Source organism: Drosophila bipectinata, chromosome 3L (assembly GCF_030179905.1).
Source record: "Drosophila bipectinata strain 14024-0381.07 chromosome 3L, DbipHiC1v2, whole genome shotgun sequence".
Classification (NCBI taxonomy): domain Eukaryota; kingdom Metazoa; phylum Arthropoda; class Insecta; order Diptera; family Drosophilidae; genus Drosophila; species Drosophila bipectinata.
The window spans coordinates 12,580,046-12,605,894 of NC_091738.1; the positions used below are offsets into that span (position 1 = coordinate 12,580,046).

Consider the following 25,849-nt stretch of genomic DNA (forward strand, 5'->3'; position numbering starts at 1 on the left):
ACAATGTAGAAATTATTTTTTTTTTTAGCTCTCCATTTTTGGTCTTTTCTCGGACCTCAAACGATCATTTACCTTCAATTGTACGAACTCATTGTGTTGATTTTTAATTTACTTTTATTTTGATTCCATTGGTTGGGCTAATGGATGCGCCTAAGATTCATCGACTTGCCCCCTTTTTCTTTTTGGGGTTTTCAATCCCTTTTCGTATAAATTTTCATTTTCAAGGTGTCAGAAGGAGCTCAACGTTCCAATAAGTGACACTGACTAATTCGGGACCATTAATCTCGACACTGTTTAGCGTCAGTCATGCTGGTCAGGTCCGTCCAGCCCATCAATACGCATCAAAATCGAATGCGAATTGTGCATGTTTACACGGTTAAGAGATGCATTAACAGACATGGTTAGATTTATAATTCTGGTGGAGATTTTATTAGGAAAAACTTTTAGGAAAATTATTACCATTTTCTAACTTCAAAGAAGAACCATTTACTCTCTAGAAGAAGAAAACGTATCTCCCTTTACAACTATTTACCCTATTACAACCCTTTACGCAGTTTTTAAGAAGGGTTATCCATGTGTCCATGTCTTTTTTTTTTTAATTATCTTTACACTTTAGCCTTATAATAAACCAATTTTAAAATACTATTTTCCTGTCCTTCATTGTAATTTGGAACTATGCCGGCATAGCCTCCATGACGAATGTGTGACCGCTGCGTCTCGGTTGGGTGTCGGTCGGTCGTTTGGTCTCCCTATGATTTGCCTCCCATTCCGTGGTGTCCAAAAGCCCATGTATGAGCCCATTTCCATTCTCATAGAGAGGTCCGTTCTCAACCCACTCCCGATTCCCATTTCCCGTGGACGTTTGCGGACGTGGTTGCAGACGCGGACAAGGCGCGCAATCAAGCCGCGTGTCTGGCAGTCAACTAGTCACTCACTTTGGCCAGAGACTGCGTCAGTCCGTCCGTCAAATGCTCGCTTTAATTTTGCTCTCCTCGCGATTTGCGATTTGCAAGCTGGACTTGGTGGGGAATTGGACCTGAACCTGGGACACGGGACCTGAGACCTGGAGCTCGAGCTGCATGACTACCGGGCATAATTTTTGCTCAACCGAACGAAATATGGACCCGAAATGAACACATTGCCAGGTTGGCGGTTCTGCGCACGCGCACAGTTGTTGGCCTGGCTGAGAGGCATTTTTGTTGCTTTTTTTTCGCTGTTACCCCTTTTAACCCGATCCCACCACTCCAATCCTAGCCTGGCGACACTCGTAACCGCAGGGCGACGGCGCAGCCCGTTTTCGATTAACGATTTCAAGTGGATGAGGTTGAGGACGAGGAGTAGGACGTAGATAGAGGCAACTTGAGCGTGTGCCGGCCAAGATGGAGAGCTAGAGCTAGGTGATACTTAAAGAAATGGGTGGTTTGAAGTTAAACATTTTAGAGAATAGTTGCTAGTAGGGGAAGAAGTCTAGACTTCAAAATATTTAAGCAAAAATGAATAGGATTAAAGATATTATTTTATCCTATATTTTCTTCCAGTGCTAGTCCAAGTTGAGGACCCAGTCCACGGCAACGCCTTCGGTTTACATTTTACAATCCTAACAAGGTTAGGCCGGCCGGGCCGATAAACAGAGCTGCACTCGTTTGGTTATAAGCCTGGGCCTGAACTGAAGTGGAAGCTGGGGAGCCTGGAGTTGGGGCTTGCAACTGGAGGTGGCACATGCCTAACCAGTAAGCACACTACTATGCAAACACACACACACACATACTGAGGGGTACTGGCCATGGCTACGAGCAGTACATACGAAATTGCACATTAAAAATGAGCAATGAGAGTAGGTGGGCTGAAAGGGGGCGGCGTTGTGCTGTGCGGGGGCACATCGAGCCGGGCGATGTCTCTTTCTGTGGCAGAACAAGGTTGGCCAGCAACGCTGCCAATGCAGCCAATAATAAGTTATTTAATACAATTTTAATTCTAAAATCATAAAAATACTTATTTAATAAAAGAAAGTTCCTGTCTATTGTAATATTTATTTTTATAAATCCCAACATTTTCTTCAAGTGTACATAGTCGGCTGTTTAATGCAATTCAGGCGAAAGGCGCACAAAGGGACAGCAAACAAGATACCGAGTTGCTGATTGTGCGGGCAGCGAAGTTTCCAGCGGCATCGGCCGTGGCAGAGGCAGCCGCAAGAGCTTTTGTCGCCGCCACAAACATGGAATATGACAGGGTCGGATGGGGGAAACCAAGTGGAGTAGGGGGGCATACAACCCGGCATGCAAAGCATTGTCAAGTGGGGAGCAGGCCAAGTGCTACACAAAATCCAAGCGACAAAGAAACGTCGCAGAACGCTGCCGACGCACGTGAGATGTGGATGCAGTTTTTACACTGAGGGAAAAAGAGAGTCAATACTACCTTTAGTTCGTGCTCTAAAATGTGTTAAACATTCTATGGAATAAAATTCTTAAAATAACTTTCATTATATAAATTTTTTCGAGTGCATCTGCGTTGGCTGCCTTGTGTGGGCAGAGAGACAATGGCGACAATAAAAATGCGATCGCACAACATGCTCCACAGATAAGTTAACCCAAAGTGACAACGTACAACTTTTAATGGAATTGTCGTCGCAAAAGGGACTGGAGAAGGAGGTACTCCAGTCTCCGGTCTTGGGATATATCTTAGGGATATATTTATGTGATATAGCCGCATTTGGTGCACTGCCAAGTTACTGCAGCTATATGGGCTTTAAGGAAACTTTCGGCAGGGACCTTCAAAGGCTGTCGGCTACCAGGCTCCAAAAAGGGGGAAATGGGCGTGACAGCGACCACCGATCAGCTCTGATCTGCGGACACGAGTACGTAGATTGCCCTCGGCTTCAAGCACGAAGATCGCCTTCGGCAGCTACTGTGGCACATGCCGAAGCGGAACTAACGAGAGAGCCCCAACCTGCTCCCATTGGAAAACTGCAGTTGCTGCACAGTACTGTGGAACTTGCACAGGTATTTTGGAATAAAATTATAAACATCGCATTTTTCCAAAAATAAACAAGTTTTAGATACACTAGATTCCTAGATTCTTTGATAGATACACAGATATAATCATACCTTCACACTGGATCTATATTGTATAATTGATTTAAAAATAAATAGAATAAGGTTTTCATGAAAAATATTTCATTTTCAACATCGAGATACACCCCACTGTGTAGAGACCCACGCTTCCAATTGGAGCACTCTCTCGTGCTCCCCTGATCTCTTACCAATGACTGGTCTTTCTGGTTTTTGTTTTGTTTACGATTTTCGCTGGAACGAAACAGAGAGCCACTGAGCCCCACTTGGCTTCCACGATCAGTTGTTCTCCGGCTCCCTCACAACTCTCGCTCTCCGATAGAGCCGGGCGGGCCTGAACGGGCCAAGCCGGGGAGGAAGTGGATGGTGGAACGTGACGGTGGTGGAACGCGTTGAGAGCCAAGTAAGCAGGTCCACGCTGCGAATGAGTGTTTTAAACTGAAACTCTCCGCAGGCCGAGACAGACGTGTGCGCGCGCGTACTGAAGAATCCGATCGTAGATACAATACCCCTCCTGTAAAAAGAACGAGAATTGTGAATCACTGAAATAGAATTACAAATTAACTAAAGAAAGTGCTCAAGTGTCCGGATCAAAGAGGCATCGATGTGCGCGTAGTGGTTTGTTCGTATGATGAGCCTGACTGTGCTCTCCTTACCGCAAAAGTTCAAGCGCCTCCTGCAAGCCATGATGTTAGCCGTCGCCGTTGTCTATATGACTCTGTTGCTCTACCAGAGCGCCTACGGATATCCGGGCATTCAAGTGAGTTCTCCACTCTAGTGCGTGCGTGGGTGTTGTGGATACCCCCAAAGAAACCCCCGCAAAAACTGTCATACGCAAGTGATCTGCATAAGTTGCGAACCAGAATCAGACAATTTGCATGATTCCCCCATACTTGATTCCCGATCCCGAGATCCCCGATCTCCGTTGATTCGTGCACTTTCATAAATCAATGCCGGCGACGTTTGCAGCTGCGCATGCGTCCGGCGTCCGGCTCCGGCCGTTAAGAAACCTTTTACGCCCTTGCCTTGCATATAAAACAGTTTTTGCTGTCCGATACCCTTTGAAGGGGGTATTATAGTTTTTAGCAAGAGATTCGGCAGAGGAGAAAAGGATCTTAAGGCATATATGAAGAAATAAGGATATATACGAAGAAATAAAGATATCCCTTAAGTGATATGGAAAATTTAAGAGCTAAAAGAAGTTGGTTTTTAGTTATCTTTAAAAGTTTAATATGCATTAAAATGAAGTATATAATTGTTTAATATAAAAAGCTTAATATGAAGTATATAATTGTTTTTTATTTGTCCTACCAGCCCTATTTCTAAAATCCTTATAAAAAATCCTTCAAAACTCCTTCAAGAGTGTATCCCACCATCGAACTGAAAACTTTGTTTTCCTTCCCCTGTATTTATGTTTTTATTTTTTTTTTTTTGTTTTGCCGTCGGCAGAGCGTCGCCAAAGCTTTCAGTTGGCCAATGATTCCAGGCCCTGTCAGGGTTCTGAGCCCTGTCTTCTTTCTCTCCGTTTATTGTTGTTCTCCTTTGGTTTTGCATAAATTTTTGTGTAATAAAATATTGTGTGCTAATATTGCGGGCAGCCAAGAGGGAGATCCACCGAGTAGGAGTAGGAGGAGGAGGAGCTAAAGGTATCCATCCAGGAGGAAACCCTGTCAGCCGCATCACAGATAACAAATAGTTGAGGTCTGTGGGAATTGGCTTACAGCGCGCATCGGATTGCTGCCAAAAATAGTAAACAATTGGGCTTAATTTTGAAAAGCTGGCGATTGCATTCTTTTGACACCTGAAGGCATGAATGTATTTTTAGAATTGGAGTGGAATTGGAGTCTAGGAATTTGTTTGGAAGGTTTAGATCTGAGGAATACTACCTTGCAACAATCCCCATTAATCCTTCCTTCCATTAGAACCTCTACTTCCCGCATATTTCTCAATTTGCAACTTAATTTCTCAACTTCTTTGGCTTTTCCCAGTTCTTACTTAATGTAATTAAAAACTTTATGTTGTTTTAATTCGGGCTGTGCTGTTGATGTTATGAGGGGATCTTCCACCTATTGTTGTTGCCCCCTGGTGACGGCTAACCGGAAACTGTAGCAAAAATTAGTGCTACACACATCGCACTCTACTCTAACTGCTGAGCCGGATTAAAAAAAAAAAAAACTGTTGACAACTGCTGGTTGTTGTCCGCTTCTTTGCGATTGAAGTTCTCTAGCCATTGGAGGTCTCTGACTTGTCCCAGTTAATTGTTGTTGTTTTTATTGTTGCTGCTGGTGCGACCACAAAACTGCATGCAACGTACAATTTGCTTAATTTTTTTTGGTTTTTTTTTTAACTCCTAAATGTTGCGCAAAAATTACTGCTTGTTGACTTAGCTCGACTGGATTCCTCGGAAACTGGACAACGACACTAAATTGTTCAGCTCGGACTTGGGTTTGGCATTTGGCTGATAAAGCAATAATTTTGAAATTAGGTGTGTGCCTGAAGGGGATGGTTCAGGCACTACCTCCTCCTCTTCGACCTTCTCCTCCCACAACGCCACACTGTCCATGCTCATGTCCATGTCCAGTTTGCAACTCACGTCGCCAGGTCGGCCATGTCGCGTGTTGCTGACGCATAAATCATAAACGAAATGAATAATAATCGTCAAACGATTTCGTTGTTTATGAATTTGTTTAAAGTGGCGCGTCGAATGGCCATCGTTGTTGATTGATTCGAGTAGTTTATTGCCAGTGCACTGGAAAATAAACTTTAATCCAAAGAAAAAGGACAGGAACTTCCTCAAATAGAGCATTTATAGAGGCTACTTCTAACCTCACCTATTAATATTATTTATTCCCCGAAGTCTCCTATTTTATTTTCAATGCAAGGTAAATACATAATGACAATAACAAACTCTTCAGCTGAGGGGCATGCAAATCAGCTTCAGGAAGGCAACAGCAACATCACCGGCACTGGCAAGCAGCTGAAGAAGTCTTCCAGCCAACAAAAGACAAAGACTTGTGACGAGGTGATTCCTGTTTTTTTGGCCCGGCCAAAAGCAGGTGCCTTGCCAGGGCTCCCAACCGATTCCCATGGCCAACCGGCTGCAGTCAGGCAGGCCCCTCATCGCTCTCCTCACATAATCGGCCCGAAAAAGTTGACGACATTAAGCTGCAGCAGCAGTGGCAGTGGCAGTGCAACAGGCGCCTGATAAAAAGGCGCAATGTTCGAGAGTATCTGCTGGGAGCTGGGAGAGTATCTGTTTCTGGAGAGTATCTTTTGGTGGTCGCTTAATTGAGCCTGGATGCTGAACCGACTGCCTGGGCTGCCTGCCTCAACTGCCTATCTTATCTTAGATTTGTATCTTACGGATAATATTGTTAAACAGCATTTAATGAAGATTTTTCCAGCTCGCCCAGCTGGAGTTGCGAGCAGTTCTGATTGCATTTCGGGAACGCCAGCAGTCTTTCAGTCTTTGATTTTGTTGCTGATTTATGTTTTCCGTTATGGGTACCAGAGGTGAACTCAATTAATCTTGGCAGAGGTCGCCGGGGGTAGATTCCATTTGGCGCCCTTTCGTATCATTCGCTCGCACCTATCCCCTCGATTATTCTTTTTTTTATTTCGGCCAGCTTGTTATTAATTGACATGGAAATGTTTATAAACAAATTAATCACTCGGCTAATGAAGCATTAGTCATTGGAGTGGGCGTGGTAGGGGGTACGGAGCGTGTTAAATTTGTTGAGATTGCTTTTGCTTTTGTATCCGTGTATCTATTGTATCCATTGGATTGCCTTTCCCCCTGTACTTGTATCTTGTAGTTTCTAAACGAATTTATTATTATTTCATTTTGTATCTTGTATCTGATGGAGTGCGCAGGCGTACTGCATATATGGGCACACGTTTCAGACTCTCGAAACTGAATCTCTGAATCTGTATATCTGTATCTGTTGCTTGTTTAGTTTCATCACGTTCGGGTAATTCGCAAATCCCACAAAAGTGTCACAAACCATTGCCATAGTCCGTGTACTTGATTTGCATACGAGCTCTAGCTTAAGGAGGGGATATGTTCACTTGCAACATGTCGAATTGGATTGGCAACTGGTTCAGTTCGGTTCACATTCTAAGCCTTGAATTTATATAGCCGGCTTAATTGAAAGAGGCGTTATTATATAACCCACTCGGCGGCTTTCACTGTTTTTCTATATTGATTTTATTCCCCCACGTAGCATGTAGTCACGACTTCTGCGATATCTTTTCTGAGCAAATCTCTGAGAGTTCAATCCACTGCCTCCAAATTAATATTTCAACTTTTTAATTGCTTGATGGCCGATCGAGGGGATCGAGGTAGCAGTCGTTTACACCTGCCACTCTCCAGCTCCATCTCCATCTCCAGTTCCCAATTTGCTCATTAGGGAGCTGCTGCTGAACCGTTTATATCGAACACCGTTTGGCTGCCGATCGTGTGGCAATAAAATTCTATGAGCCGCTATATCAACGAGACAATATCGTGTGAAGCCAACTCTCTCTCTCTGGTAATCCGGTGCTAGATTTATAGCGGAAGTTACTTTCCCATTTGCATACAAAAATATAGAGTACTCCCACACTCCGGTCGGGTTCTTTTAGAGCAGGGTACGACCTAGTCGAGGTGTTTCTTCCCATCCCCGGCACTTATCTTCGTTTAGATCAAAGAAGAAACCCCACCTGTCCCCATTCCGAGGGCCATTAAAGAAGACGAGTGAGTACTGAGGAAATCTGGGCAAGACGAAGTAGAAGACGAGCAATTGAAGAATCGCCGCCAACAAAAGCAAATGAACCTGTTATCAGTGGAAATTAATCAAGCAGTTCACTCCAACTCGAATCTTTACTCTCTGGTAGGGGTACTGGTTCTTAAAATCCCAATCCCCGATTCCGATCCCGATCCCGGTGCTTGTTTGCTCTTACTCAGCGTTTATGGCACCGTGTTGCTGTTGTTTATTCTGCCTGCTGCTTGCCGCTCATTTGTTTGCCATTGTTGTTTGCCATTGAAGTTCGCCTTTGTTTGCCAGGTGAAAATGCCCAGAGCTGCCTTTGAGTTTGTTCTGCCTTGGGTTGGAGTTGGAGTTTGAGTTTGAGGGAGTGGGTGTTACGGGTTTCGAGTTCCAGTTTGGGCGATCGAGGGCGTCTTCATCTGGCTCTTGCCCTACGTGCGATTTACACAACAAATAAAAGTTAACCCCACGCTCTTATATCTTTTACACTGAAATTAAACATGAATACCAACTAAAACCTACTCTTTCTTCATTCTACAGATCTCCCATAGCCAGGTAGATGGCCTGGCTAATGAACCTGCCCTCAATCCCACCAGTCAAGACCAGCTGCTCCAGGAGTACGTTCAATCCTCCACGCCCACTCAACCGGGAGCAGGAGCACCAGCCGCCTCGCCCACCACTGTCATCATCCGCAAGGACATCCGCAGCTTCAACTTCAGTGACATCGAGGTCAGCGAGAGGCCTGCAGGTACCCTGCTGACCGAGTTGGCCAGGCGCAGCCGCAACGGGGAACTGCTCCGGGATCTCTCACAGAGAGCGGTTACAGCGACGCCCCAGCCGCCGGTCACCGAGCTGGATGACATTTTCATCAGCGTGAAGACGACGAAGAACTATCACGACACCCGGCTGGCGCTGATCATCAAGACCTGGTTCCAATTGGCCCGCGATCAGGTGAGTCTCGCGATGCCCCGATCGATTAAATCCCGATCGATTGGCGGCTAATCGCAGCTAATTTCATGGCAGGTCGGTGGGTGGGCGACAATTGGCTAAGTGGAGTTCCAAAGGTTGGCTCGATCTCGTTGCCGATTTGGCAACTTGGCAACTCTGGGGCTCTGGGGCTCGGCTCATTTGCATAATGAGTTTTTAAGCTGCCAGGGAATTGATTCGATTTTGTTGGCTAATTTCATTCGAGTCATCAGCTCATCTGGCAATTTATGATATTTTTTGGCTCGCCAGACTCTTAATTGGCCATAAAAATGTCTTCATTCATTGGGGGCTTAGCTATATAGCCATATGGCTGTATACAAATATATGCTTATAGACAAGTTAATGGCATTTTGGCCAAAAAACCTAAACGATCGCTTTTGCTTATGATTTCATTGAGTGCTAAACCGAAATTTTAATCGAATTTTGGCCGTTCAATGGGCTTCAGTCTGGTGAAAGGATACTTGTATTTATGGTGCTTATTGTTCAGAGTTGTGTTGTGGCAGCCTGTTGTGGCAGACTCGTCTGTGCTGTGTGTGTATGTGCCAACTTATGCAAAATCACGCGTCACAAATGTGTTTTGTTATTGTTTACACAAAACTGCACTCGTCCCCGGTTGACGTTGCTGACTGGCATTGCTGCCACAACAGCACCACCAACAGCAACATCAACAGCAACAGCAATGCAACGAAAACAAAACACTAAAATAACACAAATAAATAACCCCTGAGGGACATGTGGGCTTGTGTGGTATATTGTAGTACCTTTTTTTTGAAAAAAAAATTGTAAAAATGCTTGACGAGCACGTTTCCAGGCAGTTGCCGGCAGCCATAAAGCGGCCAGAGTTGGGGTCGCTTTTTTCTGTCATATTTGCCATCCCCCTCAGGATCGGAAGGGGTTAAAAAAACCCCATTTATCGGTATCGGTATCGATTGGCTGCTGCTGCCCATATCGAGCAGCAATTTCCACACTAAACGCCGCCTGGAACAACATTCACCGGCAACGAGCTCCATTTGGCAGCATGCAACACAAGTTGCTCCATGCACTTGCAACATTTCGAGCCCCAGCAACATATCGCTCTCCTCTCTCCAGTCATCTCTACTATATTTTCCTCTTTTCTTTTGGTTTTGGCCAATTATTTTGATGGAAACTTGGCTAGTGATGTTGCTGCTGTGACTGCTGCCTCTTGTTGCACGTCATTTGTTGTGTGGTTAACAGCAATGTGGAGCATCGACAGGCAACAAGTCAGAGTTGCGTTCGATTTGATTGGCTGCGCAGCATTTGAAAACAATTTGTTGTAATTGCATGTTGTTGTTTTAAGGCCATTGTTGTTGCATGTTGCTGTTGCTGTTGCTGTTGATTAATGTTTGGTTTCTTGTTGTCAAGCAACAAGACTGCACCCATAAAAGGGCAAGAGCAAGAGCCAGACTTGGCAAGACTTTAAGGAGGTTGAAGAGCTCTAAGCTTCATTTAGGATGAAAAGGTTTATTCTTTGAGGGAATTAGTTCCTTAGAAAGTAGAACTAATCAAAAGGACTAATTAAGAAGCCAAAAAATGAAAGATTTCTGAACAAAACCGAGGTCATTGCAAGCCCAACCAACTCTGTTTGCCTTTACAGATCACAAGATCTGGTACTTGGCTCTATAAAGCCCCTGTCCCTGCCTCTCTCATGCCCGACGACGTTTGATGAATGATTCAAATTTTTCATGCTTACAAATGAGCATAAATTACTGTAAACAGTTTTGGCCAAAACCGGCTGCACAGCTCGACTTTGATTGAATGCCCCAATGCGAGGCCCAGACGAGGAAAATGCAAATCGTTGTGCATTTTTTTTTTTTTATTTCCACTTGAATTTTGGTGGCTGCTCTAACTTGGCAGCTACCGTTTGTTGAGCCGATCTTGGATCTGGGATTTGCATGCCCCGGTTGTCCCGGTTGCCACTGACTGCCTCTCATTTGTTGTGTTTTTTTTTTTTTCGGGGCAACAACCGTGCGGACGCATGTCAAATGTCAGAGAGCCCGGCATCTGCAGATAGATCGTCGAATCCAACGACTGACAGCTTGTCCGTGGAGTGTTCCTGTGGGTGGTTGTCCGATTTGCTTGTCTTGATTTACTATTTAGTTTTAATGAAGCCTCGGCTTTGGTTTCGGTTTCGGCTGCCTGACTTATTGTTTGATTGATTCGACTGGACAGACTTGGGGATTTTATTTTATTCCGGTTTAGAGTCTCAACTAAGATGGGGACACGGTGTGTACAAGAAAACCAGATTTCCGCGGTGTAGGCCCAAAGCTAGTCGCATTTTATTAGGCCCACATGTACTTGGCTCCGGCTCCCTGGAAAATAATGTCGTAAAATTCTGTCAGACATCGCGGGCTTCCCGTTCCAGGTCCCCAGTTGGGGCTATTAAATTCATAACGCGCCATGTCCCACAGTTGTGGCTTAAATCTCATTAACTTGCCAGCTCCTTTGCTGGCATTTCTCTGGTCTTGGCTTTTGCTTTTTCGCTTTAATGTCGCTGCTGTGAGTTTCAGCACGAATCGGAGTCGGACATTGTCGACAGCCAGTATTCCCAGCCAGGGCCCAGTGATGAATCACTAAACGGCGACCATGTACTAGTCGCTTGTTGGAGAGCGTATCTGGTTGCGTCAGCTGCTCATAAATAAGGAAACGGACCTCTTGTCCGGCCATTCTGGACCGACAGTTGCCTTTGATTTGGATTTGAGCCTCCACCGAAAGCCCCACCGAACATGCAATGCCAATTAAAGCCCAATTAATGACAATAGTCTGAACCAAAAGTGTGCCGCCAACGCACCAGATACAACCCACAAAACGCAGAGATATTCTTAAATGTAGTTATGGGGGACAGTAAGGTTCAAAACTGTATGAGAGGTTGTACTACCCTTTCTTGTTTTTATTCCCCTACCGGTTAATGGCTTTATATGAATGTACTACACTATACAAAGAGTATATCATATAGTAACAGCCCGTGCCTGAACTTTTCTGTTTGAGTTTTGCTCTCAATGCTCTTCAATTGAATTCAATTCGCAATAAATTGAAATTTCAATTGTTGCTGGCCAGCCAGCCAGCGGCGACACAATTTCGTCAGACAGCCTCTGCCACAAAAAGCAGCATCATTCCTGCCCCCACCCGCATGCAACTTCCTTTTTAATATCAGCCGATTGTCAGTTCATATTTGCGTTGCTTCTCGGTCGGCCATCCAACATACACATGTATCTCAGTATCTTTGTATCTTTAGTGCATATGAGTTCTGTTGTCTCTCATCTGATTGAAATTCAATTTCCCAGCACATCATTTATTGACTCTTAATCGTCATGCCATCTCTTTAATTGAATGCCGAGGGTTATCCCCCTGAATACCATACTCTATTCGATTTACAACGATCGCATTCGAACGATAATTGATTCATTTGCCTGTGTATTTCGGGTGAGCATTCAACACATTTGTAGTGTGGATGCCCTGAGGCATTTGTCTGGTTCGGGGGCAGGCTGGGCAGGCAGGTGTACAAAGTAGGACCCGACAAAAACCCATAATTAAAAGCCGAACCTTTGTGGTTTCTCAACCTGGCCAAGATTACGCAAAATATGAAACGCCCCGAATTTGTGGTTGCTTCCTGAATTGAGAAGTGCGTGTTCTTTTCTTTTTTTTGGGCTTTGTGGTTTTAAGCCTAAAATTATTAGTTTTTTTTTTAAAGGTTATTTAGTTATTAAGTCTTTTTAACAGATATTTAAGAAACCATTCAAGTTGATTAGTTTTTCATTAATTTAATCGTAAACCCATTTCCTTGAAGAAAACCTCCAAACTTTTAGGAAGTCTTGACGAAATTAGTCACATCCTGAGACTGGGCATAAACTTTCACTTTGCGGTGGATTGTCTTTTGGGGTTTTTTGAAAGCATATCCATGGTCCACGCCTCCTGCTCATAGATTATAGTTTTGGCCGATTTGGGCTGGCCAATGCAGAAAAATGCAGCCAGCTCTGGCCATTGCCGTTGTATCTGCGGCTGGTCTAGATGTAAGGCCAGCTGCAACCGCAGACAAAATGCGCGGCTAGTTGACCGCACCCCACGTGCTTCCAGGTGGGGCAGGCAGGTAGGCTGTGGCCTGGTAGGGTGCCCAAGTGGGGGCTGCAAGGCTGGGCATTAAATTTTAGCGCAACCGAGACTAAAAAAAAAATAGTGAAAAACAAAAGCCCAAAGAGGCAAAGAGGCAAAACAACAGCCAGCGGCCAAAAATGCTTCAATGGTTTGTCCAAATGGTTGGCCACAGACATTGCCTTTGGCCCGCAGCTGCAGTTTTTGGCCAAAAGAGACGCAGACGCCATTGAAAATGCATTGGCATTGTCGGCCGTTGGTTGTTGGTTGTTGGTCGAGAGTCAGTTAGCCAAGTTAGCCGGAGTGGAGTGGAGTGGCCCAGCTGTTGTGTTTGGCTTGTGCTTTTCCTCAGCCGACTCCTGGGGGATGCACCGAGAAAATGCTTACAAAAATAACAATAAAGACACAAACTAACTTAAAGAAAAAGCAAAACTTTTGTTTCAGTGCATGATTTTTCCCTCTTGGGCGACGAAAACATAACGAATTGTTGTGGCAATCGCTTCGTTCCAATTGAGTGCCTGCCACGCCATGGAAATCTGGGAAACTGGTAATGTTCCTGCCCAGATTTTGGCTTCCAAGTGTTTGGCCAAAAAGAATTTATGGACTCGACACTAACCGAGACAGAGCGGTTCGATCCTGAAACTAAAACTCTACTCTCCATTCCATCTGAATGATGGCCGTTTTCCTGATTTTGTCAGCTGGATTCTCAAGACCAAGACTTTCCAATCGATGCTCCAATCGGTCGCGGCATTCAATTAACTTGGCGTTCTAAAGAACTCTATTTATGGGACAGTTCCATCAGAGCGGCCAAGTTTCGCCATAAATTTGCGAAACACGTTGTAATGCTGTTTGTCAACAGTTGGAACAGTCACATAAATTAAAAGCTAGTCAAGTGCGGACTGCAACTGCTCCAGCAGCAGCAGCTCAGGCATGGGGCAACAACAATGGGAGCATCGGCAACAACAAGCCGGCAACATGGTGTTAACATTTTTCGCCCCAAAGCGGGGAAGAAGCTGCCACAGCAGCATCATCAAAGAAAAAGTGGAAAAAGTAAGCTACAAATGAAAAAAAAAATCGGGAAATCTCGTAAAAATCCATGAAAATTCAAGAGACGACGTTGAAAACTTTGTTGGGAGTCGATGTTGCTGCTGCAGTTGCTGTGGTGTTGTGTCCTGGTTGGTGTGTCTGGAGTGGCTGGTGCTGGTGCTGGCGCTGGTGCTGGTGGGGCAGTGTGTTGCTAGTGGAGTTGTGTACTAGTAACGATTATAAAGAACTGGCAAACGTTGACTTTCTAACTGTTACAAGTCGTTGCTCAAAATGCTTGTGGAGCGGGCGTATTGTTTGTTCAAGTTGTTGCCGTGCCTCTTACTTCCCAGCACCAGCAACAGCAACAGCAACATGCAACAAGCAACAACAATGGCAACAACACGTTGTTCGTGTAGTTGTCAAAGCCTTAAAACGATTTTCGCCTGATTTGACACACAAAAGGCAAAAGGCTAAGCCAAAAAAAAAACTTATTAAGGGAACGGAATTGAGTTGTTCGGCTAACAAAATTTATTACGACTAAAAAATGGAAAAATAAATAGATGTCGCTTGGGTGCAGAAATAAAAAAAAATGTGCAAAATAGATTATAGAGTTTCAGGTTAATGGCGGCCGGAGAAAGCCACTAATGAGTCGAGTACACTTTGGCCAAGTCTCCTGGGAATGGAGAGTCTTCTTCCACCCTACCGCAGTGCAGCGATGCATAAAAAAGAGAAGAGCCGCCGCCAAAGAATTCTTCCACTTCTTGGTGTTCTTCAACTTTTTGCTTGAGCTATTTCTTGAACTGTTTTTAAAGACACTCTCTCGGTGGGACGAGGGGCCAGGGTGTGTGGGAATTTTCTTATCTGATTGCTGGACGCTGTCTTGTAAGCTGACCGAACGCGTTTTTTATTCATCCATTTTTTTGTGTGTCTCTTTCGGAATAATTATAAAAGTAGGCCTATATAGGGGAGCAGACTTTCAAAGTTTCCCATGCCAACCGCCATGATTTCTTGTAATTTACATCAACCGCATACTACTACTATATGCAAATTATTGTCTAACTCTGATTGCTTTCTGTTTCTCTTTTGCAGACCTGGTTCTTCACCGATACCGATGATCGCTACTACCAGGAGAAGACAAGTGAGTAGAGAGGAAGCCATTAGTTATTTGCCCGAAAAAACGAATTTATCACAAAAGCCTGCACCACTTACCTGGGCCTGGACCTGGACCTGGACCAGCCGACCTCTTACCTTTCGATCCCCAAATCCGATCCGATGTATCCCCCAATTTCGGTTCGTTCCGATGCGTTGAGTCCGTTCTCAATTTAGTTTCACATCAGCCAAGAGCCACGCCCCCAGCACCGCCTAATATTGGCCACTGTCTGGGCCATGGTCCATCCGAAAAAAACCGATTAAAGTTTATAAATTCCATAGAGGAAAGAAAGGAGCTCTCCGCAGAGGCAGTGGAGGCTGAAAGGCGAAGCTTCATCATCACTCACCCGCATTTTAATTGAATTGCAGCCGGGGCTGCGCTTCGATATTCAAGACCGACCTGGTCCTCCTCGTTTAATTAAAAAAAAAAAAGAGGAAAAAGTTCAAATTTCAATTTTGCTCGAAAAATTGTATATTTCATTTTTGCATACTTCTGAAAAGAGCGCGCAGACCCAAGAACGCAGAGCCAGAGCCGAAAGACGATCTCAAGTTTCAAGACACTGGCTGGGATGGAAGGCTCCTTGGTATTTTGATTAGGCCAAAAGGATTCGGCTAAACACACTCGGGGATTTTGAGTTATGTGTGTTGTTGCTGGACTGGACAAAGGATAAGTTTTGCCGCCTTCTGCCTCCAGTCGTCCACCACTCTTGTGTCTTGTGTTTAAATATTTCAACAATTTTCATCCAATTAAGGCGCAAAAGTTTTTTGTGCGTTGCTCTGTTTTTATTTTTTTTGCTTTGCTTTTTTGTTTGGATTTTTTAACCCCTTTGCACTGCATCTTTATCTTCATGCGGCGGCTGTCAAACGATACAAAATGTATCCGCTGGATATGAGCGGCATTCTCGACTAACAAGCTACTGTTCTCGGTTCTGGGTCCGGTCGGTCCAGCGATATGAGCTTGGCCTTTTAGTTAATTAACATAGAAGTGGGCCCACGGCCGGCTGTTTCTTGTTGGCCTGCTTAATTACCAATCTTTATCAACCGTTTTCAAACCCTCTTCTCTCTCCGCAGAGGGCCACCTCATCAACACGAAATGCTCGCAGGGCCATTTTCGCAAGGCGCTTTGCTGCAAAATGTCCGCCGAACTGGATGTCTTCCTCGAAAGCGGCAAGAAGTAAGTATTGGCTTTTATATTGGTTATTGTGTGAAATTTTTCAATTCTTTTATTGACCTGGCTGATTGGAAATCCATACGTGTGCTTTCCTCTCAAGTTGCTTCAATTTCATGCGGAATTATTGGATTAGTTGGGGATGAGGCATGAGGTCATAGTGCTACATGTTCGATTTCAATCAGAAAGAAGTTATATAAACAAGGGAGAATATTATGTAAAGGTTTGACTTACCTTAGTTGTCATATTTAGTGGCCGAGAGCAATGACTCCTTGTGGTGGCTGGGGCTGCTGTTACTGTAATAATAGACTTTAATGCTTTTAATAAGCGACCGCAGGAGAAGCCCATCATTCTATCCCTGGGCAGTCCAGGCAGCACCCAGCTCGGCTCTTGTTGCGTTGCAGCTGCCATGCGTTCTAATTTGCGCAATTAAGACGCAGCAGCAGTAACAGCAGCAGCAGCAGCAGCAGTTGCAACTGCAACAGCAGCAACATCCACTCAAAACTTGTCCAGCGACCGCAAACCGGAGACGAGAAGGAGCGAACCAGAAAAGACACTTCAACTAGCGCCCAAAGGAGCAGCCTAGAAATTCCACTCCTCCATGGTACTCCTCCTTGGTACTCCTCCTTGTATTTCTTTCGCTTATTTGTAATTACACCAAGAAGAAGCTGCAACAGCAACAGCAGCAACATCAAGAAATCTAGAACAACTTGGACATGCTTGGACTTCAGATGATGAGGATGACGAGGTTTGGTGCTCGACTGGATGCCTGAATGGCTGCTTTCATCTTAAGTTGACTTGCCGTTTTGGCTTAGAACTTGAAACTGTCATTATATGAGCGCGGAGCATGCAATCAATAGCAACTGCAACTGCAACAGCAACAGCAACAGCAACAGCAACATCCTCGGCAACACAAACAACAATTTTTTGCTGCGGAGCACAAAATGAAACAAAATAAATGGCCGGCAATGAAAATGTGCAGTTATGAGCAAGATGAGGCAGTTGTTGCTTATGATGTTGCTGCTGCTGCTGCTGCTGTGTTGCTGGAGGTGGGTCCCAAAAACAAAAAAAAAACACATAAAAAATATGAAATGGTATCAGGTGGCACAGGAAACTGGATGGCCGGGAATCCTTCTGCCTGGCTGGCAAGCTGGCTGGCGGTCTGATTGGCAACGTTTAAGACTCTGCAACATCGAAATCCCTGGTCGCAGAAAGAAAAGCCGAGCACATGAACATGAAAAAGAGGTTAATTAACGTGCATTCGAACTGGCAATTATGCCACGCTGCTTTGTGGCTGCCACCGCCCCCACCACCTCTCTCTTCGTCAGTCCCCAATGCCACCCCATGTTGCTGCCGTGCCGTGCCATGCGTACATCAGCAACATGTTGCTCGAAATTGGTTCGGCAACCGGGGGCGTCCTGGACCAAAGTAGCTCTATTAAATGCAAATCTTGCCAGTTCTTTTAATTGCGTCTTGTCCATAGTGTAATGTGAATTTATTTGCCATAAACCGTGAATTATTTGCCCCACTGTGCCGTGGAATGGGGTAGCAACGCCTTTCGCTCGCCTTGAATGGCTAATTGCAGTGACTGTTGTTGGAGCTGCTGCTGCTGCTGGTTTCTGGTGTTGTCGGTGTTGGGTATCCATTATAATGCCAAACAATTAGTGCAATTTAATTAAAGTTACTACAACAAAGGCAATCGCAAGTCATAGAGTTAGAGACAGCGAACTAGGCGATGACCTGGCACGTCACTCAACATCTCAAGACCCCGAATGGAACTCCCACTCCGATTTTCCAACCAAAACGAAAGAAAAAAAATACGGATAGACCGACCGACACCAATCATCAATTATAAAGGCATACATATAAAAGAAATTCCCCGATCACGGAGGCGCCAAAGGTGTTTACGAGGGGAAAAGGGTCGTTGTGCCCCACTGTGCGCGACATTTGCCTTTGGCTTGTGGGTGAGAGGGGCGTGGGGCAAGTTGGAAAGGGGGGCAGCAGAATTTATTAATTAGTTTTGTGTGTTTTTTCGACTCAAAATTCCTTTCTCAAAAGCTGCCTGACCTAATCTCATTCGATTTATTTGTTTCAAGCTCTAATTTATCTGCTGTCTTTGTTGTTGGGTGTGTGCCTGAACCGGCCACACCTAATGTATCCACCAGATACAGATACACTCATATTCGAGTGGAGGGGCTAAGCTGGCAAAACTTGTCAGGCAATTGTATAAACAGCCACTTATCTGATTGCAATCCGAGGTTCCCTTTTCTGATTGACGCATCTCATGGATACTCGTATTCGCTTATTTTTTTTCATCTGCATCGAGGCACGTTTCGTAATCAACATTTTGACATAATAACGGCATATCAGAGTGTCGGCTTTTTGGGACCCGACCCGGGTAATTACAACACGTAATATGCGTAATATTCACAGCATCAAAATGTGGTAAGTGGGCCAAAGAAATGGTGCCGAAGGACGGGCATCAATCAGAGAAGAATGAGATACTGATGGGATGATGAAGTTCGAAAATGTGCTGCATGCTACTTGAACGAGTGCGAGTACCAGTGCGTGGGAATTCGATTCAGATACGGGACTCGGTTTTGGTTCATCAATGAAAATTTCCCAGGGCAACCCTTCGACATGTTGCTGGTATTAATCCCACACTGAGCCATAAAATAATAGACGGGGCAAGTCAATGTGGGGCGCCACGATCCATCTAAGGCTGCGACAATCTTAATCGTGGCTTCCCTGACGAAATGCATTGGGATTTTCTTCACGGGGCGGTTGCAGCATATGTGTATATGTATGTACATATGTATGTGGTGGAAAGCCAGATGCTTTACTGTGTGAGAAAATTTTCCTTGTTGGCACTGGCAGGGTTTTTGCGGCCAGGGGCAACTATTTATAGTCTGAAAGTCTGATGCGTGTGACTTTTCCTTTAGGGGAAAGAGCCGAACCGAGCTAAGCCATTACCAAAGCACTCAACGCGACACTTCCCCAGTCCTCAGTTTTCAGTCCTCAGTCCCCAGTTCGTTTAGAAACGCATCAATTTCATTTATTTGCCACTTGTGGCATGAGCAACAACTGCTGCAACTGCAACACCAACAAATGCATCAGCAACCACAACCATTCCAATTATTCAATTGATTCAATGGAGAAAGGGAGACTGTCTCCGTATAAACAAACATATGCTGACATTGTCGCAGCGTGAAAAATGCTGAAATCTTTGTCAGAATTGTGGCAGCGGAAGCTAACAATTTCACTGAATTTGCAACTTGTGGCAGTGCCAGCAATATGCATATGAAGTTGAACTAGGAAATGCAATTGCTACTCCACATCCGGGAAGTGGCTTTACTTTGCTGTTGCTGTTCCTTCTGAACTACATTTCAATTAGCGCCTCTCACAGAACTCACCCACACATACAGTCACTGGCAATTGCCTTCAATTTGCCAGAACAAGTATCTGGCAGATAGGCAGGCACAAGTATCCGCAAGATACACAGCCTCAGCAGCAATAATTTGCCTTGTCAGAGACACCCAACAAATGCGATTCAATTGCTTTATTCAACTGCGCAGGCGCATAGTTTTTGATCTCAAAGGGGATTAAAGTCTAGAAATTATAGTCCATCATACAGTAACCTTCCACTTTTCCAATTTTTTCCACTGTATCACCGAAACTGAATGCCTTTGAAAACTGCATCCAAAGTGAAAAGATTAATTTCCGTTGCAGCTCGTGTTGCAGTCAAAATTCCTGCTGCTTGTTAATGAGGCGAACATTTTGGTTGATTTAAGTGGTTGGTTGGGGTGTTGTGGCTGCTGCTTAATGTAAATATCTTGTTGTCTGCCCCCACAGTCAGACTGTCGGACAGTCGGACAGACAGCAGACACATCATGACACATTGATTTGTATCAATCCGCGAAACTCGAGACTCCAATGTCTCGAAAGGCCCAAAAGATACTTTCGTATCTGGCGGCTCAGGCAGATGACAGCTGACTTATTGCTAATTGCAGGAGAGCCGGTTATCCTTCTTTATTTTTCATTTTACTTAACGAAAGGCCAAGTGGGCCCCGAAAAAACAAAACGAAATCAGTTCGTCATCGTCGGAGATGGAGACGGAGTCGGAGTCGTCGTAGTCTTCGTCGTTTGTTGGCTTTTTGGCGATCGCTTATCTCAGGCCGGCTGTCAAAATACTTTTAGCGCTGCCTGTACAACTAAGTTGCTCGGCACTCTTAATGCGAAATCTATTAAGACCAGGGCAGGGGCTGCCTTTTTTTCGAAACTCGAATATCTCCTCCTTTTGCCCGAGTTGAAGTGCCCCGTCAATCATTTTTTATTGTGGCTCCAGACATAAACTCATTTCGCCTGCATTGCTGGAATGGAGCCGCCAACGCCCCGCCAGCGGATTTCTTTTTTCTCCCGTCAGTGGGTGAAAGAGGGGGGTTTTTCTTAACCAGAGGCGGTGGGGTCCCAGCTGGCATCTGATCGAAATCTGCCCACATCAGCATCAGCATCCGAAGCAGCCTCTGCAGCAGCTCGAATAATTGGAAAAACGGCTATGGAAATAAACTAAAGTTTGCACTCGTTTCGCATTTCAATTTTTACTCGGCCAGCGGCCACACATTCGACTACAGTGAGAGAAAATTGTAGGCTAAAGAAAATATTAAAATTAAGAAGACATATGGATAAATGGCCAATTTGAGGAAAGCAGGGATGGTATGGCTGATAGGTGGTTAGGCTTGAGACCCTTAAGATCTTCTATTTGTAATCCTAGATTTCTCTCTGTGTCTAAATACACTGCCATCTGATTCAGAGATATAAACAGAGAAACTGAAAACCTGCAAACACAAAAACCCAAAACCCAAAACAAAAACAAACAATTTCAAACCGGAGGAACAGAGAGAAAAGCCACCATCAGCGATCTCCGAATCGATAACCCGAAAGAACCACCGAATGAAAACATTTTCATAAATGCCAAACAAATCAAACAGATAGGAGGGTAGGGGGGCAGCGTTAATTAAACGACAACGAACATAAAATAGCGGCTAGATTTCAATTTAGAAAACTGGAGGGGAAAGCAGCTGCCGAGGCTAAGGGGCTACACTCTATGCATAATTAAGCAAATTAAACGCGTATTTTTATGCGGCACGATGTGACTAAAGGATGGGGTGCCACCGAAGCGATCCAAGAAAGGGGAAGGTATCTTCAGGAAGATAGCGGGAGGAGTCGAGGAGCTGCGGCCTTTTCGCACAGGTATCGCATGTGGCAGCCACAAACAACAGTGGCAGCTATATCCAAGCAGGCAGGCAGGCAGGCGGCCTGGCAGGCAATTTATGAATGCCAGGCTTTGGAGTAGCTTCTACTATCTCTTAGCCGCCGTCTAGTCGAGGCTTATGCAATAAAAATTATATTAAATTACCCAACAGACGCAACGACAAGACAAGCCAATCCTCCCAGATTCGATTCGATTTTATTGAATACTTACGAGCTCAACGAAAGTAGCGATGAAGCCCCTATCCTGAAAATGAAGTATGATTAGGCGAATTTGAAAATACTCTTAAAGAGACTTGAGGAAAATATATAAAATAAAAGTATCTATCAAGGAAAAATTAAAAAACCCAGCGGTTTTTGTGATTAAAGTAATTCAGACTAAAGACTAACTAAACCTACAGCCACTCACCCTTTAAAGATCTTTAAAATTTCTCTTTTCTGAAACTTGGCATGTTCCCCCAATGAAGGGGATCATCACCCGGTGGACGTGAACTGCACCCAAGCCCCATGATAATGATGGCCAGAGCTTGTCCAGACCTTTCAGCTGCCTTTCCTCCGCTTAATGCCATCATTAGTCCACCGCCGGCTACCGGATATGGCTGATCGTTTGTCACTACTCTTTATAAAAAAAAAAAGCTGCAGCTGCACTTGGAAGCGGAATCGGAATCCCCATGGGGGATAATTGCAATTTAAATGAGTGCACTTTTTTCAAGCAGCTCAAGGAAAGCAGCCTTGAGAAATATTTCATTTTTTATTACCCTCACGCATACATACATATATATTTAAAACGGATCGATTTAGGTCGGAGGTACTAAACTATTGAACTATAGAGGCTATAGAGCCTATCCAGATATGCAGGAATTGCGGACGCCGTAGATGGCATCGTTGGCCTCGGGCAGCTTGCACACCTTGCCCGTGGCAGGACGATTGAGGCGATGAGAAAGGACACCCAAATCGAGATTCTTGACCCGCACCATTAGAGTGGGCTCCTTCTCCAGTGAACGACACACAATGCTCTTCTGGCAGTGAGCAGGATCGACAAGGGGGCGTTGCCTTGATGGGGCATCGGGGAAAAGACCTATGGTCTGGGGGCCAACATCCACCCCAACCTTGGTGCTGTTGCAGGAGAGACAGCAGAGTCCTGTGTTGATGAAGCCGGCGGCACGGGGACAGGCCTCCTTGTCCTCGATGAGTTGCAAGCGACGATCGATGTCATCGAATCGATCGCGAATGTACTTCTTCAGAGCCGGCATGTGGACCTTGTCCAGCTTGCTGTCCAGCATGTCCTGCAGCTCCTCCATGGTGCCAAGGAAAGTCAGGTTGTACTCCTGGACCAGAGACCTCAGGTTTTCGATCTCCACCACGCATTGCTTGACCAGCTCCAGCCTCTTGAAGAGCTCCTCGGTCTGCTGCAGGAACCTCTGCAGCGTCAAGTAGAACTGCTCCAGTTTTCGACTGACCTCCTCCATTTGGTCCAGGATCGGAGTGGCGATGCGTCGCATAAGCTTCTTCATAAAGTCCATGTTGGCCAGGAGGCTGCAGGCGATCTTGTTGTCCTCGTCGCAGGCGGTGCAGAGGTCCTCGCACGGCGAAGCGTACTGCTCGGCGGTGTGGATCCTATACTTCTTGTCCTTGGCCCTGTTGCAGATGCGAATCTGCTGGAAGTGGCACTCCAGCTTGGTCTCCAGATCCTTGATGCGCTTCTCCAGCAGTTGCACCTTGTCCAGTTGCTCGGAAATAGGCACAATGGCCTCCACATCGAAGGCTAGGGGGGAGATCTTGGACTGCTGTAGGATGCGCTCCATGCACTTTCCTTCGAAGCCTCGGATGGAAACCATGTCCTTATCGCAGTTGAGCTTCTTTAGGATCACATTCAACAGACTGTGGAGGACGGCCACATTAACGTGGGTCAGCTCCGGCACTCCCACAGCAATCCTCACCATCTCCTCCAGGGTTAGCTCCACATTAACCGGCATTGTGAATCAAAGTTGAAATATTTTTAATATTAAATATAACAGAGGCTCCGATCTGTACTAATGTGAGTATATTTCTCGGTATTTCTAGGTGGTTCTGTCACTTTGACGATGACAACTATGTCAATGTGCCGAGGCTGGTGAAGCTCCTGGACGAGTACAGTCCCAGCGTGGACTGGTATCTGGGCAAGCCGAGCATCTCATCGCCGCTGGAGATCCACTTGGACAGCGTAAGTGCAAATGCCTGTTATTTCTGCATATTTTCCAGCATATAGTTCGTAATTACAAGTCTCGCCGCGATCGCCTTTCTCCATCTCCATGGAGTCGCAGTCGGAGCCGTGGCCGTTATTTATGTGGCCACCAGAGCCATTTGTCTATGCCGCCATTTGGCTTCCAGCTGCCAGCACAGGCTATCATTAATAACCGATATGATCTGGCGCGGCAATAGGAACAGCAGCCGAAGCGAAACCCATAGATACAATAAAAGCATGGCCCGAATCCAAAGAGTCCCAGTTCGGGTCCGAATTTTAACCCGTTTTCGGTCCGAGAGCCATTTGAAATATCACCAGCTGATCCAGTAATGAATGTGCAGCCTGAGCCTTATCGGAATATATAATTTAAATACACTTAAAAATATACATTTAAATCTTAATATTAAATATTAAAGATTCAAGTTCCTGGCTCTCTAAAGCCAACCCTTCTCCGATCAGAAAAAAAAGTAAAAATAAAAGCCAAACTTTACGCTTCATTTGCTGGAGAAAGATCCTGTCAAGTCTCGGCTTACGCTTCGGCCAGACCCATGTATTAAGTTTCCATCTCGCACATGTCCATTTACATGGTCAATTAATCAAGCCACGTTTCGGGTTTTGGCCATGGCTTATTTATGTTTTTTGGGTAATTTTTCGTTCGAGACTCAATTTTCTCTGGGCCATTGCCAAAAACTGAAAACCAAAACCCAAAAACCAGAAATGAGGTAGATGAGTTGGATATTTATTTAGGTTTATCCTTTGGTCTGACCTTCCTTGTTCGGACCCATTCATGAGCCAGTTCTTCCGTTAATCTCGGCCCTTTTGCCTTTTCTTTTTTCTCATTTTTGGACCTACAGAAGAACACGACAACGAACAAGAAGATAACCTTCTGGTTTGCCACTGGCGGCGCTGGCTTCTGTCTTAGCCGGGCCCTGACGCTCAAGATGCTGCCCATAGCAGGTGGTGGCAAGTTCATCAGTATCGGCGACAAGATACGTTTTCCGGATGATGTCACAATGGGGTTTATTATCGGTAAGTTTATATTCTTAAAATATAAAAAATTAAATTATTATAACTGAGAAATATTTACAGAACACTTGTTGAAAGTTCCACTAACTGTGGTGGACAACTTCCATTCGCACTTGGAGCCCATGGAGTTCATTCGCCAGGACACGTTCCAGGACCAGGTGTCCTTCAGTTACGCCCACATGAAGAACCAGTGGAACGTTATCAAGGTGGATGGCTTCGATCTCAAGACGGATCCCAAGCGATTCTACTCCCTGCACTGCCAGCTGTTTCCATACTTCAGTTTCTGCCCGCCCAGATGAGCTGGGGTGGATCCAGATCCAGAACAAGGATCCCCTCCCGGTGGATCCTCAATTGGCTGTTGCAGGCGCACGTCTGCCCAGGGCAGGCGTCAAAAAACCAATCTCGCCACTGTGATCTAAACTTAAGTGTATACGAGTTAACAAATCGGTTCTTTTGTGTAAATATATATGATGATGTATTATTTAACAGCTTCCGGCTGGAAAGGTGTGCTTCCTAATGGTCTAAGTTCTACTGTAGTCTTAAGTCTGATGCAATTCCAACACACTTCCAAGTGCTTCCCTATAGCGTTACACCGATTCATCCGATCGACTTAGTGCTTACCAACTAACCTAATTAGTTAAATTAATGGTCTAGTCTATGTTTAAGTTCACTTGGCTTCCGAGAGACCACATGACCCTCTTTTGTGCATAACTGTAAAGCAGTCTAATATCGGCCTAAACTAGCAATATGCGTGTATATAGTAGACCCTATTGTCCTTATGTTTTACAAAAAATTGTTAATCTTTAGTTGGCTTAAATAAAATAAAACATATTATTGCAAATGATATAAATATTTGAGTTAACTTTTATTGGAAATGTAAGCCAATTAGTATTTTATTAAAAAATTGGCATTAAAGTCTGAAAATCTGCATCGAGGGTCCTTGAACTTGGCTGTTTTTTCGATGTTACTGCGGTTGGCCGGCTTATCGGCTTCGTGTCACCGAACATTCTGTCTACTTGTTGTTCCAGCCCGCTTCCTGTTGCCGCTGGCATTTTGCATTTTTACGAAAATTCGTTGTTAA

General features: G+C 44.9%; 2 protein-coding genes across 4 annotated transcripts; one reads left to right on the plus strand and one right to left on the minus strand.

The window, feature by feature from the left end:
- The first annotated feature begins 3,488 nt into the window (after positions 1–3,488).
- On the plus strand, positions 3,489–25,593 carry fng (Fringe glycosyltransferase). Of its 3 annotated transcripts, XM_017240594.3 has the most exons (7): positions 3,492–3,828; positions 8,354–8,764; positions 15,023–15,071; positions 16,154–16,256; positions 23,583–23,721; positions 24,597–24,771; positions 24,832–25,593. In XM_017240594.3, the coding sequence occupies exons 1-7, from the start codon at positions 3,697–3,699 to the stop codon at positions 25,065–25,067; spliced, it is 1,245 nt and encodes a 414-aa protein (XP_017096083.2). In that variant the 5' UTR covers positions 3,492–3,696; the 3' UTR covers positions 25,068–25,593. The 3 variants fall into 3 exon arrangements, 2 of the variants coding, with proteins under 2 accessions (XP_017096083.2, XP_043068152.1); XR_011442772.1 differs by lacking the exon at positions 24,832–25,593 and having other exon boundaries at positions 3,489–3,828; positions 16,156–16,256; positions 24,597–24,737; XM_043212217.2 differs by lacking the exon at positions 3,492–3,828 and having other exon boundaries at positions 8,629–8,764; positions 16,156–16,256.
- On the minus strand, positions 22,249–23,601 carry LOC108124755 (uncharacterized). Its single transcript, XM_017240595.3, has one exon. The coding sequence runs from the start codon at positions 23,492–23,494 to the stop codon at positions 22,361–22,363; it is 1,134 nt and encodes a 377-aa protein (XP_017096084.2). The 5' UTR covers positions 23,495–23,601; the 3' UTR covers positions 22,249–22,360.
- Positions 25,594–25,849: the final 256 nt, after the last annotated feature.